Below are 16,026 nucleotides of genomic sequence, written 5' to 3'. Positions count from 1 at the left end.
CTCCATCAGTTACGAAGGGTCCGCTCTGACAAAACGTCATCAACAACACCCTGAAACAGTTCTGACAAAAGGTCATCCAGACGCAAAACATTGGCTCTATTCTCTCTCCACAAATGCTGTCAGACCTGCTGAGATTTTCCAGCATTTTCTGTTTCAGATTCCAGCAACCGCAGTATCTGCCTTTATCCTCTGTTTTTTTTAAATCTTATCTTCTGATGAGAACTGGGTGATTTACATTTTAATTTAATCATTCTTGGGATATGGTTGTCGCTGGCTGGGCCAACGTTTATTGCCTATCCCTAATTTCTCTTGACAAAGTGGTGGTGAGCTGCCTTCTTGAACTGTTGCAGTCCCTGAGGTGTAGGTAGACCCATAGTGCTGTTAGGGAGGAGTTCCAGGATTTTACCCAGCGATAGTGAATGAACGTCTGAAATATTCAATTATGTTTTCTGACTTTAGCCTCTTTTACAGCAAAGAGCAAATGAACGGGTAGCCACATTGTAGATAATTCAACCAACAAGTCTGAGTTTATTGAGATAAGTGTTGCTTCATGACAATCTAAGATAGAAGAGAGACAGAACTCCGCGAATGCCTCTGGTGAGGTCACAGCACATCATGTGACTAATCACACAACGATGCTCTGATTTACAATACCTAACAACTTCCAAGTCAGGATGGTGAGTGACTTGGACAGGAACTTTCAACTGATGGTGTTCCCATGAGCCTTCTGCCCTTGTCCTTCTAGATGGGGTGGCACAGTGGTTAGCACTGCTGCCTCACAGCACCAGGGACTTGGGTTCAATTCCGGCCTTGGGTCACTGTCTGTGTGGAGTCTGTACATTCTCCCTGTGTTGCGTGAGTTTCCTCCGGGTGCTCCGGTTTCCTCCCACAGTACAAAGATGTGCAGGTTAGGTTGACTGGCCTTGCTAAATTGTCCATTAGTCTCAGGGGAATTAGCTGGGTAAATATGTGGGGTTACGGGAATAGGGCCTGGGTGGGATTGTGGTCAGTGCAAACTTGATGGGCCCGAATGGCCTCCTTCTGCACTGTAGGGATTCTATGATAAAGGTTGTGGGTTTGGAAGGGGCTGTCGAAGGACAGGCACTTGGTGAGTGTCTGCAGTGCATCTTGTAGACGGTACACACTGCTGCCACTGTGCGCCGGGGGTGGAAGGAGTGAGTGTTGGGAAGGTGACGGATGGGGGAGGGATGATCAAGCCTCTTGAATGCATGTCAGATCCACGGGGCATACAGACGGGCAGAGGGCGCGAAACAAGTGCCAACCCAAACCTGCCCCATTCCCAAGGAGGAGAGCAGGTTAAAGTTTGGGTTGGCAAGCGAGTGTATCCCAGACACTAGCTCAGTCTGTCTGCCTGTTTGTGTATTTTTTCAATGTATTCACTCTGCTCTTTCTAGATTCTTGGATGGAGATCAGTTGTGTGACGGTTGGTATGTTTTGCTTCAGCAGAGACTGGAGAAAAACACCAGTGGACCCTTTGCAATGTGAAAAGCGAAGAAGCAATGCCAACATTATAGAGCAGCTGTTACTGCACCAACACCTCCCCCATTCCCTCGCAATCCAGGACTTCATTTAATTATGAACCGAAGCTCGAGAATTTCTCAATTTATACTTCAAATGAAACGAGATATGCTTTTTAAGAAAAGTAAGGTTCACATTACAGTTCAGTGCAGTGCAGAGTTATTCTCAACGTTACATGTCCATATCGCACCTCTCATTCATTCTCAGCCAATAACCAACAGTCTATTTTTCTCTACCACGCTAATAAAATCAAAACCTTTTTCTTAACGTTATTCCTTCATGGGACATGGGCGTCACCGGCTGGGCCAACATTTGTTACCTGATGCGCGATTAATTCACTCGGGAGGCTGGATCATACCCGGGAAATAAAGGCTTTTATTAGTAACAAGAATGGAGCATACTGCTTAACAATACAATCCCAGACTAAAGGGTCACTAGGCAGTGCAGTGACCTTTATACTCCTACAGGTAGGCGGAGCCAACTGGAGTGTACCACAGAACAATACCAACAGGTAGAACACCCCAACCCTAACCCCAACAGTGACAACAGTAACATATGTACAAGTACCCATAGTGCTAACCATCTATGGTTCACCACATTACCCATCGCAAATTGCCCCTGAATTGAGTGTCTTGTTCAGCCATTTCAGAGGGCAGTTGAGAGTCAACCACATTGTTGTGGCTCTGGAGTCACATGTGGGCCAGACTGGGTTAGGGCGGCAGATTTCCTTCCCGAAAGGACATTAGTGAACCAGGTGGGTTTTTTGTAATTTGAAAAGGAACGGTGTGCTGGGTTATGAGGAGCAAATGAGAGAGGGGAATTAATAAGTTTTAAGTTTAAAGTTTATTTATTAGTGTCACAAGTAGGCTTACATTAACACTGCAATGAAGTTACTGAAAATCCCCTAGTCACCACACTCCGGCAGCTGTTCGGGTACACTGAGGGAGAATTTAGCATGGCCAATGCACCCTAACCAGCACTTCTTTCAGACTGTGGGAGGAAACCGGAGCACCTGGAGGAAACCCACGCAGACACGGGGAGAATGTGCAGACTCTACACAGACAGTGACCCAAGCTGGGAATCAAACCCGGGTCCCTGGCGCTGTGAGGCAGCAGTGCTAACCACAGTAATTGCTCATTTGGAGATCCAGTGCAGATATGATGGGGCCAAATGGCCTCCACAGCAATGTGGTTGACCTTTAATAGCCCTCTGAAATGACCGAACGGGACACTCAGTTGTATTTAAGAAAGAAGCTCAGCTTCTGAAGGGCAACAGGGGATGGGCAATAAATGCTGGACATGCACATCGCAAGATTGAAGTGTTTATTTATTTTAATGGGATGTGGGTGTTGTTGGCTCGACCAGCATTTATTGCCCATCCCTAATTGCCCTTCAGAAGGTGGTGGTGAGTGGCCTTCTCGAATCCTGTTCCCCTGCTGTAAGTTCCTGTAATTATCGGTTTGTGGTATTTTCCCCACAATGACTGATGATGCAGCACTGTTAAAGAAAGGTTTGATAGGTTATTGTGGATCGGCAGTGAGGGAATCCCTCATTACCACAGTTCAATTGGACAGTGTTTAAGCTCCACATGAGCCTCCTCCCACTCCCTCTTCATCTTACCCTATCAGCTTATTTCCTTCAAGGGCCCATCCAATTTCCTTTTGGAGTGATTCATCTTTTGTGCCTCCATCACCCTCGGACAAGTGCGCCCCAGATTATTACCACTTGCAGCATCATCAATGTTCTTCCCCGCATCCCCCTGTATCCCCCCTGCAAAGGGGCGGCACGGTGGCACAGTGGGTTAGCACTGCTGCCTCACAGCTCCAGGGAGCCGGGTTCGATTCCTGGCTTGGGTGACTGTCAGTGTGGAGTTTGCACGTTCTCCCCGTGTCTGCGTGGGTTTCCTCCGGGTGCTCCGGTTTCCTCCCACACTCCAAAGATGTGTGGATTAGCTTGATTGGCCATGCTAAATTGACCCTTAGTGTCCTGGGATGCATAGGTTAGAGGGATTAGTAAATGTGTGGGATTGTGGGGATAGGGCTTGGGGTTGGATTGTTGTCGATGCAGACTCGATGGGCCGAATGGCCTCTTTCTGCACTGTGGGTTTCTATGTTTTCTATCCTGTTCCTCAAAAACCATGGTCCCTTAATCCCTGTGTCATCAGCTGATGGGAACCCTAGATCCAATCCAATTACAAAACAATTCAATTCACAAAGCCTACGCAGGAAAAATTTCTCAAAGTCAAAAGAGTTTTCAATCATCAAATGGTCCTCAGAAACAACGAGACTCTGTGGATCAAACAGGGAACCTTTCCTTTGTTTAACTTATCAAAATCTCTCATAATCTCTATCAAATCTCCCCTCAACCTCCTTTGCTCCAAGGTGAACAACCCCAGCTTCTCCAACCTCGCCTTGTAACTAAAATCCCTCATCCTGGAACAATTCCGATAAATCTGCTCAGTTCCACACCCTCTCAAAGGCCCTCCCATCCTTCCTAAAGTGAGGACTAATGGGAGCTTTATAAAGATTCTATATAACTTCCCTGCTTTCGTACTCAATCCTTCTACCCAGGTTCAATTCCAGCCTCGGGTCACTGTTTATGTGGAGTTTGCACGTTCTCCCCATGTCTGTGTGGGTTTCCTCCGGGTGCTCCGGTTTCTTCCCACACTCCAAAGATGTGTGGGTTAGGTGAATTGGCCATGTTAAATTGCCCCTTAGTGTCAGGGGGATTAGCAGAGTAAATATGTGGGGTTACGGGGATAGAGCCTGGGTGGGATTGTGGGCAGTATGGGCTCGATGGGCTGAATGGCCTCCTTCTGCACTGTAGGGATTCTATGATTTTAATAATGAAACCTAAGATCCCGTATGCTTTGCTAATTACTCTCTTAATACATCCTGTCATCTTCAAAGATCTCTGCACATAAACCCTAAGGTCCATTTGTTCATGTATACATCTAAACGTTAATTCTAGATAGATGAGGACAGCTCAGAAATACTCACTTTCTAAATTAGATGCTATTTATCCTGGAGCATTTGAAGGGGACTAAGCAAGAAATGTATGGAACCTTAACCATCATTATGAGAGAGTCCACTGGAGAGATTCCAGCAGATTAACCTGGATAATTCCCAAGGGAACAATAAGACAGAGACAGGAATTGTAGGCCCCACAGTCACATCATAATCTAGTGTGTGAAACAAGGATCAATTATCAGGTAAATTTGTATCTGTACGATCATAGCAATTAACAAACGCCTTGGTTTCACGTTTTTTACCTGACCAAATTCCTTAACTTCATTGGAAGCAGATTCAATAGGGAATAGGTAGCGGGTGGCACGGTGACACAGTGGTCAGCACTGCTGCCTCACAGCGCCAGGGACCCGGGTTCGATTCTGGCCTTGGGTCACTGTCTGTGTGGAGTCTGCACGTTCTCCCCGTGTCTGCGTTGGGTGTCCTCCAGGTGCTCCGGTTTCCTCCCACAGTCCAAAGAACATAAGAACATAAGAAATAGGAGCAGGAGTAGGCCATCTGGCCCTTCGAGCCTGCCCCGCCATTCAACAAGATCATGGCTGATCTGAAGCGAATCAGTTCCACTTACCCGCCTGCTCCCCATATCCCCTAATTCCCTTATCGATCAGAAAACTATCTACCCGTGATTTAAACATATTCAACGAGGAAGCCTCCACCACTTCAATGGGCAGAGAATTCCAGAGATTCACTACCCTCTGAGAGAAGAAGTTCCCCCTCAACTCTGTTCTGAACCGGCCCCCCCTTATTTTGAGGCTGTGCCCTCTAGTTCTGGTTTCCCTTCTAAGTGGAAAGAATCTCTCCACCTCTACCCTATCCAGCCCCTTCATTATCTTACATGTCTCTATAAGATCACCCCTCATCCTTCTAAATTCCAACGAGTACAGACCCAATCTGTTTAATCTCTCCTCATAAGCTACACCCCTCATCTCCGGTATCAACCTGGTGAACCTTCTCTGCACTCCCTCCAAGGCCAATATATCCTTTCGCAAATAAGGGGACCAAAACTGCACACAGTACTCCAGTTGCGGCCTCACCAGTGCCTTGTACAGTTGCAGCAAGACCTCCCTGCTTTTATATTCTATCCCCCTCGCGATAAAGGCCAACATTCCATTCGCCTTCTTGATCACCTGCTGCACCTGCAGACTGAGTTTTTGCGATTCGTGCACAAGGACCCCCAGGTCCCTCTGCACAGTCGCACGATGTAATTTTTCTCCATTTAAATAATATTCCAATTTACTATTATTTCTTCCAAAGTGGATAACCTCACATTTGCTAACGTTATATTCCATCTGCCAGATCCTCGCCCACTCGCTCAGCCTATCCAAATCTCTCTGCAGACTTTCCGCGTCCTCCACGCAATTCGCTTTCCCACTCACCTTCGTGTCATCAGCAAACTTGAATACCCTAGATTCAGTCCCCTCCTCCAGATCATCTATGTAAATGGTAAACAATTGAGGCCCCAGCACCGATCCCTGCGGCACGCCACTGGTCACCAACTGCCAACCAGAAAAGCACCCATTTATCCCAACTCTCTGCTTCCTGTTAGATAGCCAATCCCCAATCCACGCCAACACCTTACCCCTAACTCCGTGTACCCCAATCTTCTGCAGCAACCTTTTGTGAGGCACCTTATCGAACGCCTTCTGGAAATCTAAAAACACCACATCCACCGGTTCCCATGCCTTGTCGTGTTTGAGATTTCTCCTCCAGTTCAATGCCATTCCTGGTTTAACATCATCTGAAAATTTGACCAATTGGCAAAGATGTGCTGGTTAGGTGCGTTGACCTGAACAGGCACCGGAGTGTGATGACTTGGGGGAATTTCACAGTAACTTCATTGCAGTGTTAATGTAAGCCTTACTTGTGACTAATAAATAAACTTTAAACTTAAAGGTAGTTGAAAAAGAGATATTTGCAGGGCTATGAGGGAAAGGTCAGGGGATTGAGATTAATCTTCTTTCAAAGAACCAGCACAAGGGCGATGGATCAAATGGCCATTTTCTTATGATTCTATGAAGCGAACCTCCCAAGCAGACTGCGGTGAGCCTGCCTCATGATGCACCGTACCTGACCATCAGGAAAGCATTTGACAAAGTTCTGTCTGAAAGGTTAGTCGTTAACCTCAAAGTCGTTGACGGCACATCTTGGACAAGGATATGAAATTGGCTGCAGGGTAGAAAATCACATGTAGTCGCTGGAGGAATTATGTTGAAGTGGGGTTAAGTACTAAGTGGGGAAGTAAATCACTGAGGAAATTGGGAAGACCGCAGTTTTCCATCTCCATCTACGAACTGGACTCAGAAAACAATGCCAATTGGTCAAATTTTCAGATGATGTTAAACCAGGAATGGCATTGAACTGGAGGAGAAATCTCAAACACGACAAGGCATGGGAAATGAAGAGACGCACTCAATGAATGGTCAAAGATGAAGAGGAAATAGAATGAGGAGTCTTTGAAGACTTCATGGTTAACACCCCGGCACCGATGCAGAGCAGCAATCAGCAAAGCCAACAGAACTTTCAGCTAATTGAGAGAGGAGAAGATAAAGTTCAAAGTTTATTTATCATTGTCACAAGTAGGCTTACATTAACACTGCAATGAAGTTACTGTGAAAATCCCCTAGTTGCCACACTCCGGCACCTGTTCGGGTACACTGAGGGAGAATTTAGCACGGCCAATGCACCCAACCAGCACGTCTTTCGGACTGTGGGAGGAAACCGGAGCACCCGGAGGAAACCCACGCAGGCACGGGGAGAACATGCAGACTCTGCACAGACGGTGACCCAAGCTGAGAATTGAACCCGGGTCCCTGGCGCTGTGAGGCAGCAGTGCTAACCACTGTGCCACCATGCCACCTGCCGGCGACAGGAGAAATCATGACCAAATTGCCCAGTGCCCTGGTCAGACTCAGCCAGAATACGGAGTCTAGGGCTGGACATCAAGAAGATATTTACGCATTGGAAATGGTGCAAATTTTGAAATTGAGTATCCCGCAATTGGGGAGATCACGGGATCAGCACGTCCAAAGTGCAATGGGCTAACCTCATCCTGGGTGTACCACCTGCATGATCATGGTTCCAGGTAAGTGCAAAGAGCCAGATAATTGATTCCTCAGCCTGAATTGTTAATGATATTACTGAGATACCCAGGCTTCAGTTAATTAAGTACCTAGAGCACTTATAAAGAGATACTGGCGGAATTCTACCCGCACATCTGCCCGAGGTTCGTATGATGCCCCCTGAGGCCAATGGAGAATGCCGTTCTGTGAGCCGTGCCCCCCCCCTGGAATTGGGGCGTGCGTGATGGTAAAATTCTGGCCATTGTTTCCCTTTAAGAGGTGGTGTCTGAAAACACGTACCAACCGACTCAAGAACAGCTTCTTCCTGCTGCCATCAGACTTTCTCCCATGAGTCTGCAGGGATGTTTGACCTCATTAGGGATGCTTTGAGGACGTTCCGAAAGCAATTGCAACCTCCTACTGTGACCGGGTTCTGAGTAGAGTAGTCACCTTGGGTGTAGGGTGTCAGTCGCACAAAGGACATATCCCACTCTGTGGAGCTTGTTTGAATGAAGCGATGCTAGGCGTGGTGCTGTGGGACCACCTTGCTTGCCACCTGATTTTCAGGCAAGATCTTATCGAATGGAAAAACATATTTGAAGGGCGAAGGGCCTCTTCCTGTTCTTGTGTTTATTGGGAAGTCCAAATCGCAGGAGGGATTTTCCGGTCTCACTTGTCCCGTAACTGTGATCCCTGCCCGAGGTCAACGGACGTTTCCATGGTCCACCTCCCGCCGCCCACTCCGATTCCCATGGCGAGCGGGGCAAGACGGTAAAATTCCAGCCCATGTGTCAATCAGTGATACAAGATTTCCTGACATCGACCCTAAGCTTATCTTTTACTGATTTAACTCAATGTTCCTTATCATAATTATATTTAAATCTATTGCCTAATATTTTTGATTTGATTTGATTTATTATTGTCACATGTATTAGTATACAGTGAAAAGTATTGTTTCTTGCGTGCTACACAAAGCATGCCATTCATAGAGAAGGAAATGAGAGGGTACAGAATGTAGTGTTACAGTCATAGCTAGGGTGTAGAGAAAGATCAATTAATGCGAGGTAGGTACATTCAAAAGTCTGATGGCAGCAGGGAAGCAGCTGTTCTTGAGTCGGTTGGTACGTGACCTCAGACTTTTGTATCTTTTTCCCAACAGAAGAAGGTGGAAGAGAGAATGTCCGGGTTCCCTAATTATGCTGGCTGCTTTGCTGAGGCAGCGGGAAGTGTAGACAGAGTCAATGGATAGGAGGTTGGTTTGCGTGATGGATTGGGCTGCATTCACGACCTTTTGTAGTTCATTGCGGTCTTGGGCAGAGCAGGAGCCATACCAAGCTGTGGTACAATCTTAAAGAGTGCTTTCTATGGTGCATCTGTAAAAGTCGGTGAGAGTCATAGCTGACATGCCAGATTTCCTTAGTCTTCTGAGAAAGTATAGGCATTGGTGGGCTGTGTTAACCATATTGTCAGCATCTATGTCCCCCATAATTTTGTACACGGCGATCAGGTCCCCTGTTTGAGGTGTACAAAAGGAAAACGACCCCGGCCTAACCAATCTCTCTTCACAGCTGAAACACTCCAGCCCAGGCAACATCCTGGTGAATCTCCTCTGCACCTTCTCTAGCGCAATCACTTCCAGCGTGGTGACCTGTTGCAAGATGGGATGGGACGGGGAGAGATGCTTCAGGATCTTTCTGGTTGAATAATGAAGAGGGGCCAGGATTGATGTCCTGCCATCGATGTGATTCATCGTGGCCTATGATCCAGGCAGCATGCACTTCCGAACACACAACAAGCCTTAACCATCAAAAAAGTGATTCAAAATGATTTGAATTGTATGTCATCGTGAATGAGGGCAGTGCATTAATCTCACTTCACCTCGTTAACAGCAACTGTTGCCTCAAGACACATTTGAATCTCACCTCCCCTTGGATTGCTCTGAAGCAAAGAACAAGTTGCATTTATATAGTGCCGTTAATGAAGTTAAAAACACACCAAGAGGTGGTTCACAGGCAAGATTTGACACTAAGGAGATATTTGAACAGGTGACCATAAGCTCTGTCAGAGAGGGAGATTACAAGGAGCGCCTTAAAGAAGGCCAGAGAGCTGTAAGGAGGGAAATTCCTCAGTTTCGGGCCCAGGCAGCTGAAGGTATGGCTGCCAATAGTGGAATGATTCAAATCAGAGACGTACAAGATTATAGAATTAGAGGAGGGCAGAGTTCTGAGGCTTACAGGCTGTGGAGGATTTCAGAGATATTGAGAGGAATTTTCCTGCCGCGCTCGTCCCAAAACCCGAAAATCCCGCCCAAGCTCAACGGACCTTTTCATGGTCCATGTCCTGCACGTTATGATTCCCATGGCAGGTGGGACAGGAAAATTTCACCATTTTGTGCGTGTGTGTGCGTGTCTGTGTGTGTTTATGTATGTGTGCGGAAGAGGGTGGGGATTGAGTCCACTGGGGCTTTGAAAGCAAGGATGAGAATTTTAGATTCCTAGCATTGCTGGAGCAAAATTCAGTGTAGATCAGGGAGCACAGGGGTTCATCGAATCATAGAATCCCTACACTGCAGAAGGAGGCCATTTGGCCCATCGAATCTGCACTGACTCTCTGTCAGAGTATCTTACCTAGACCCTATCTCCATAACCCCACATTTATCATGGCCAATCCACCTAACCTGCACATCTTTGGACTGAGAGAGGAAACCGGAGGAAACTCATGCAGACAAGGGGAGAATGTGCAGACTCTGCACGACAGTGACCCAAGGCCGGGAATTGAACCCGGGTCCCTGGCGCTGTGAGGCAGCAGTGCCAGGCAGCGTACCGGGTTAAGGGTTTGGGGTGATGGGTGAACAGGCTTTGGTGCAAGTTAGGAAATGGGCAGCAGCAAATTGTGTGAGTTGACTTTTACGGGAGGTGGCCAGGAGAACCTTGGATTGGTGAGTCTGGAAGCAACAAAAGTTTAAAAGCTGGGAAATGCAGGCACTTTCCTTCCATGAACTACCAGAACTCTGCCTTAACTCAACACTGACAGCAACTTGCATTGTGTTTTTGAACATCAGAAATGAAGAATCTTTAACAGTCGTCTGGCAGTGCAGAACGTGAACATTACTGAAGACAGAGACATATTGATGAAGCTTTTCACCTTTTCATCCTTTCACGGGATGTGGATGTCGCTGGCAAAGCTCTGCAGTTATTGCCCATCCTTAATTGCCCCTTGAACTGAGTGTCTTGCTCAACCATCTTGCTCAACCATCTTGCTCAACCATCAGACTCAATGGACCAAATGGCTTCCTTCTACACTGTAGGATTCTTTGATTCTATGATTTCGGAGGGGCAGTTAAGAATTAACCACACTGCTGAGGCTCTGGAGTCACATGTAGGCCAGACTGGGTAAGGATGGCAGATTTCCTTCCCTAATGGACATTAGAATCATCGAATCCTACAGTACAGAAGAAGGCTATTCGGCCCATCGAGTCTGCACCAATCACAATCCCATCCAGGCCCTATCCCCATAACCCCATGCATTTACCCTAGCTCGTCTCCCTAACACTAAGGGGCAATTTAGCATGGCCAATCCACCCGCACACCTCTGGGGTGTGGGAGGAAACCGGAGCACCCAGAGGAAACACACACATGGGGAGAACGTGCAAACTCCACACAAACGGTGACCCAAACCGGGAATCAAACCCAAATCCCTGGTGCTATGAAGCAGCAGTGCTAACCACTGTGCCACCATGCCACCAGTTTGGTTTTATCACAACCCAGTAATTTGTTGGCCACTATTACAGACACTAGCGTTTTAACCCAGATTTGATTCAATTAATAGACTTTTTACATTCCCAGCTGGTGTGGTTGGATTCACAGCTGCTTACACTGGGAGTATTTGAACTTTCCCAGCGTAATCCCCAGCAGCTGCTATCATTAGTTGAACAATCCATTTATGCTAATTGTCCAGTTAGTTTAATCATCAAATATCATTAATTATTAGAGGTTTTAGTTTGTTGTCAAAGAGTCATAAAGATTTACAGCATGGAAACAGGCCCTTTGGCCAAACTTGTCTGGGCCGCCCAGTTTTTACCACAAAGCTAGTCCCAATTGCCCGCATTTGGCCCATATCCCTCTGTTGTCATGGAAGCATAGAAACCCTACAGCGCAGAAGCAGGCCATTCAGCCCATCAGGTCTGTATCAATTCGCCAACAAAGCATCTGACCCAGGCTTTATTCCCTTAACCCACATATTTACCCCACTAATCTCCCTAACCCACACAGCTTGGGTCACTACGGAGCAATTTAGCACGGCCAATCCACCTAATCTGCACAATTTTGGAGTGTGGGAGAAAACCGGAGCATCCAAAGGAAACCCACGCAGACACGGGGAGAACGTGCAGACTCCTCACAGATAGTGACCCGAGGCTGGAATTGAACCTGGGTCCCTGGCACTGTGAGATAGCAGTGCTAACCATGTCAATGTAAAGTGACTGATCCCCTAAACAGTCTGTGGTTTAAATACACTTGTTTATCTCAAAAAGATCCTGGGCTCAGCACCCAAAAACCTGAACACACAATCCAGGCTGACACTTTTTCAAGTTTAAAGTTTTTAAAGTTTATTTATGAATGTCACAAGTAGGCTTACATTAACACTGCAATGAAGTTAGTGTGAAAATCCCCTAGTGATATGTAGTGACACTGAGGGAGCACTGCACTGTCAGCGGTGCTGTCCTTATTTAATATTGTCATAAGTAGGCTTACATTAACACTGCAATGAAATTACTGTGAAAATCTCCAAGTCATCACACTCCGGCACCTGTTTGGGTACACCGAGGGAGAATTTAGCACGGCCAATGCAACTAACCAGCACGTCTTTCAGACGGTGGGAGAAAACCAGAGCACCCGGAGGAAACCCACACAGACTCGGGGAGAACATGCAAACTCCACACAGACCGTGACCCAGGCTGGGAATTGAACCCAGGTCCCTGGTGCTATGAGGCAGCAATGCTAACCACTGTGCCACTGTGCCGCCTTAGGATAAGTCTTTGAAACTGAGGCCCTGGCTTCCCTAAGGAGTGGGGGGGGGGGGCGAAATGTGAAAGAGAATCTATGGCCACCATTCAAAGAGCAGCTTGGCATTTCTTGCCAGTGGCCAGACATCATTTAAAACTCAACTAAATCCAGAAGAAATTTGTTCATTTATCTCGTTGTGGGAGCTTGCTATGCACAAAGTGACTGCTGCACTTCCTATATTCAAACAATGAGCAAGCTTCAAAAAAGTACTTCTTTGAGTGTAAAGAAACTCTTTGGAATGGCCAGAGTTTGTGAAAGGTGCTTTATCAATACATGAATTTCTCTCCTTAAATAGGCCTCCTTCTCCTCCACTCTTATTGTGCTAACAAGTTGCTCTGTGTTTGATTTGTGGTGCCTAATTGGAATGTCATCCAATTTATTTGAGTTACGGACAGATGGTTTAGTCCATCAATGTTCCAGAATCTCCTCAATACTGACATGTGGTGCGCATTCATCACTTATGACAGCTAACAAAAGCACCGGCTGCCAAACGTAACAAAAGATTATCTCCATATTCCAGGAATGTTTCATGAAGGTTCTCAATACCCTGTGATCAGGCAGTTTGAAAGCTATCTGTATTTTTTACATGTTAATTAAGGTGCTGACAGTTCAATAGTAACTGAGCTGCTTCAAGAAGTGGAGATTCAATGGCAGTGATTCCAAGTTGAGCTTTTGATACAATAAGTGGAAGACAGCAGGAGGATCACTAACCGGAGGACACAGATTTAAGGTATATGGGAGAGGTAGAGATTTTTTTAAAAACGCGGTGAATTGCTGTGATCTGGAATGCGCTGCCTGAAAGGATAGGGGAAGCAGATTCAGTAATAACTTTCAAAAGGGAATTGGATAAAAACTTAAATCATAGAATCCCTATATAGCAGAAAAACACCCATCGAGTCTGCACCGACAACAATCCCTCCCAGGCCCTATCCCCGTAACCCCACATCTTTACCCTACTAATCCCCCTGACAATTGCCCCAAGGGGCAATTTAACATGGTCAGTTAACCTAACCTGCAAATTTTGGGCTGTGAGAGGAAACCGGAGCACCCAGAAAACCCACGCAAACATGAGGAGAATGAGCAGACTCCGCACAGAGAGCCAAGCCGGGAATTGAACCCAGGTCTCTGGCGCTGTGAGGCAGCAGTGCTAATCACTGTGCCACTGTGCCACCATAAAGTGCCACCGTGCTGCCACTGCCACTTCTCTCACTGATGCATAAAATTGGCGATAGCAATTGTCCCCTTTTTTTATCACTTTTTATCAGTCCATCACGCAAACCAGCCTCCCATCCATTGACGCTGTCTACACTTCCCGCTGCCTCGGCAAAGCAGCCAGCATAATCAAGGACCCCATGCACCCCGGACATTCTCTCTTCCACCTTCTTTTGTCGGGAAAAAGATACAAAAGTCTGAGATCAGGTACCAACCGACTCAAGAACAGCTTCTTCCCTGCTGCTGTCAAGACTTTTGAATGATCTACCTTCTGTTAAGTTGATCTTTCCCCACACCCTAGCTATGACTGTAACGCTACATTCTGCACTCTCTCCATTCCCTCTCTATGTATGGTATGTTTTGTCTGCATAGCATGCAAGAAACAGTACTTTTCAGTACTTGGGGATAGATAGAGTGAACGTTCAAAGACTATTTCCTCGGGTGAATGGAGCGGTAACTAGGGGGCATAACTATAGGGTTCATGGTGGGAGATATAGGAAGGATGTCCGAGGTAGATTTTTTACTCAGAGAGTGGTTGGGGTGTGGAATGGACTGCCTGCAGGGATAGTGGAGTCAGAAACTTTAGGAACATTTAAGAAGCTATTGGAGAGGCACATGGAGTACTTCGGGATGATAGGGAGGAAATAGCTTGATGTTGGTTTCAGACAAAGCTCGGCACAACATCGTGGGCCAAAGGGCCTGTTCTGTGCTGTACTGTTCTATGTTCTATGTTCACTGTATGTTAATACGTGACAATAATAAATCAAATCAAATTGGAGTCCATCAGTGCTCCAAAAACGCAGGTACCAGGATAACTGGCTAAGTGGGGGTCCACATCTCCAAATACAGAAACTCACACTTAGGATAAACACAAGAGACCGCCCAGACATGATAAGCCTGCAAAAATCTAACCCTGTTCAAAAATAAGACTCCTGTCCCCATCACTGCCTCAATCCCGGGATATACCAGCTGGCATTAGAGTATATTGCTTAAGCCACTTGACAAATGTACACACACACATATACACAAAACAGCAAATGCCTCTGACAGAGGGCGCTTTGACAAGTCCATAGTACGTGAAAAGTTAACGCCACAAATGAAAAGCTTTTGTTTGGCAAAACTTCCCAATGAACTTTGTCGCGAGTTGAGGAGTTTCAGGGAGGACGCTGGATTCTGTAACACCCCTGCTATCGAATTTTTTAAAACCCCTTTATCCCTGGAACTCCTTTATCCCCCCGGTTGCACGGCAGTATTTGCATGCAGAATTTGCTCTTTTGAGTTTGTTGAGCCCGGGTGTCAGTGTCGGTCCTTACCTTGTAAATTCACAATCCACGGATCATTGTTGGAATCTGACTCGTAGCCGCAAGTATCATCCTCAAAGTCACACGAACCGCTACTCCCCAGGAGCTGGGTACTGGCAAACTGCACAGCTTCATAGACCACACACAAGCAGTATAGAGAGGGAGATAAAACACAAAGAAATAAAACAAAAGTTAACATGCAGCAAAGCTAAAATATTTGCTTATTTTTAAAAAAAACCTCTCTTACCGTCTACATCAAACCTATAAACTTTTAGTTTGTAAACCAACTGTTTAAAAAACAAACAGGTGCAGAATGGAATCTCTTTTATCAACTAGATATAAAGTTAGAAATAGTTCAAGTGGACATTTACCGTGCAGAATTAAGAGTGTAAGAGGCTTCATGGCGTGGAGTTAGATCCAAAGTGAAGAGTTATTGTTCAAACTCTGTGTCACTCACTCAGCAGCCCAGAGTTCTGCAAAGTAGTAAGGCTGGGAGAGGCGAACTGCCTTGTTTCAGTCAGAGTTTTGCAGCAGGGATATCTCAAGGGGCGGAGAGTGAGCAAAAAAAAGGAAACCAGTTCCAGATTGGCAGGGAAACACCTACCAGAGAGAAGCTAAGTTTTTTTCTCTCTCTAACGGTGTAAGTACAGTGGATGATGGACACTTAAATATCTTCTGCTGTTACAGCAACACTTTCCTTGTTAATATCACCCCCATTAATCACTCCCACCCCCTCACATTTTGAGAAATCCATTGTCATCTAGCTGAACATTTGAAAAAAGGCATATTTTCTTGCAGTAGGATTGCATTCCCTATAGAGAGCAGAA

General features: G+C 46.2%; 1 protein-coding gene across 1 annotated transcript in view; it reads right to left on the bottom strand.

Moving 5' to 3' along the window:
* Nucleotides 1-15,715, bottom strand: part of mamdc2a (MAM domain containing 2a) — a 110,765-nt gene extending 95,050 nt beyond the window's left edge. The window contains exons 1-2 of the mRNA XM_078213971.1: nt 15,571-15,715; nt 15,212-15,328 (exon numbers count right to left, since the gene is read on the bottom strand). Coding sequence (XP_078070097.1) covers nt 15,212-15,328; nt 15,571-15,601 — 148 coding nt within the window. The 5' untranslated portion in view covers nt 15,602-15,715. The remainder of the gene's footprint in view (nt 1-15,211; nt 15,329-15,570) is intronic.
* Between the last annotated feature and the right edge of the window lie 311 nt (nt 15,716-16,026).

Source organism: Mustelus asterias, chromosome 6, assembly GCF_964213995.1.
Source record: "Mustelus asterias chromosome 6, sMusAst1.hap1.1, whole genome shotgun sequence".
Lineage (NCBI taxonomy): Eukaryota > Metazoa > Chordata > Chondrichthyes > Carcharhiniformes > Triakidae > Mustelus > Mustelus asterias.
This window is presented reverse-complemented; position numbering and strand designations above follow the sequence as displayed.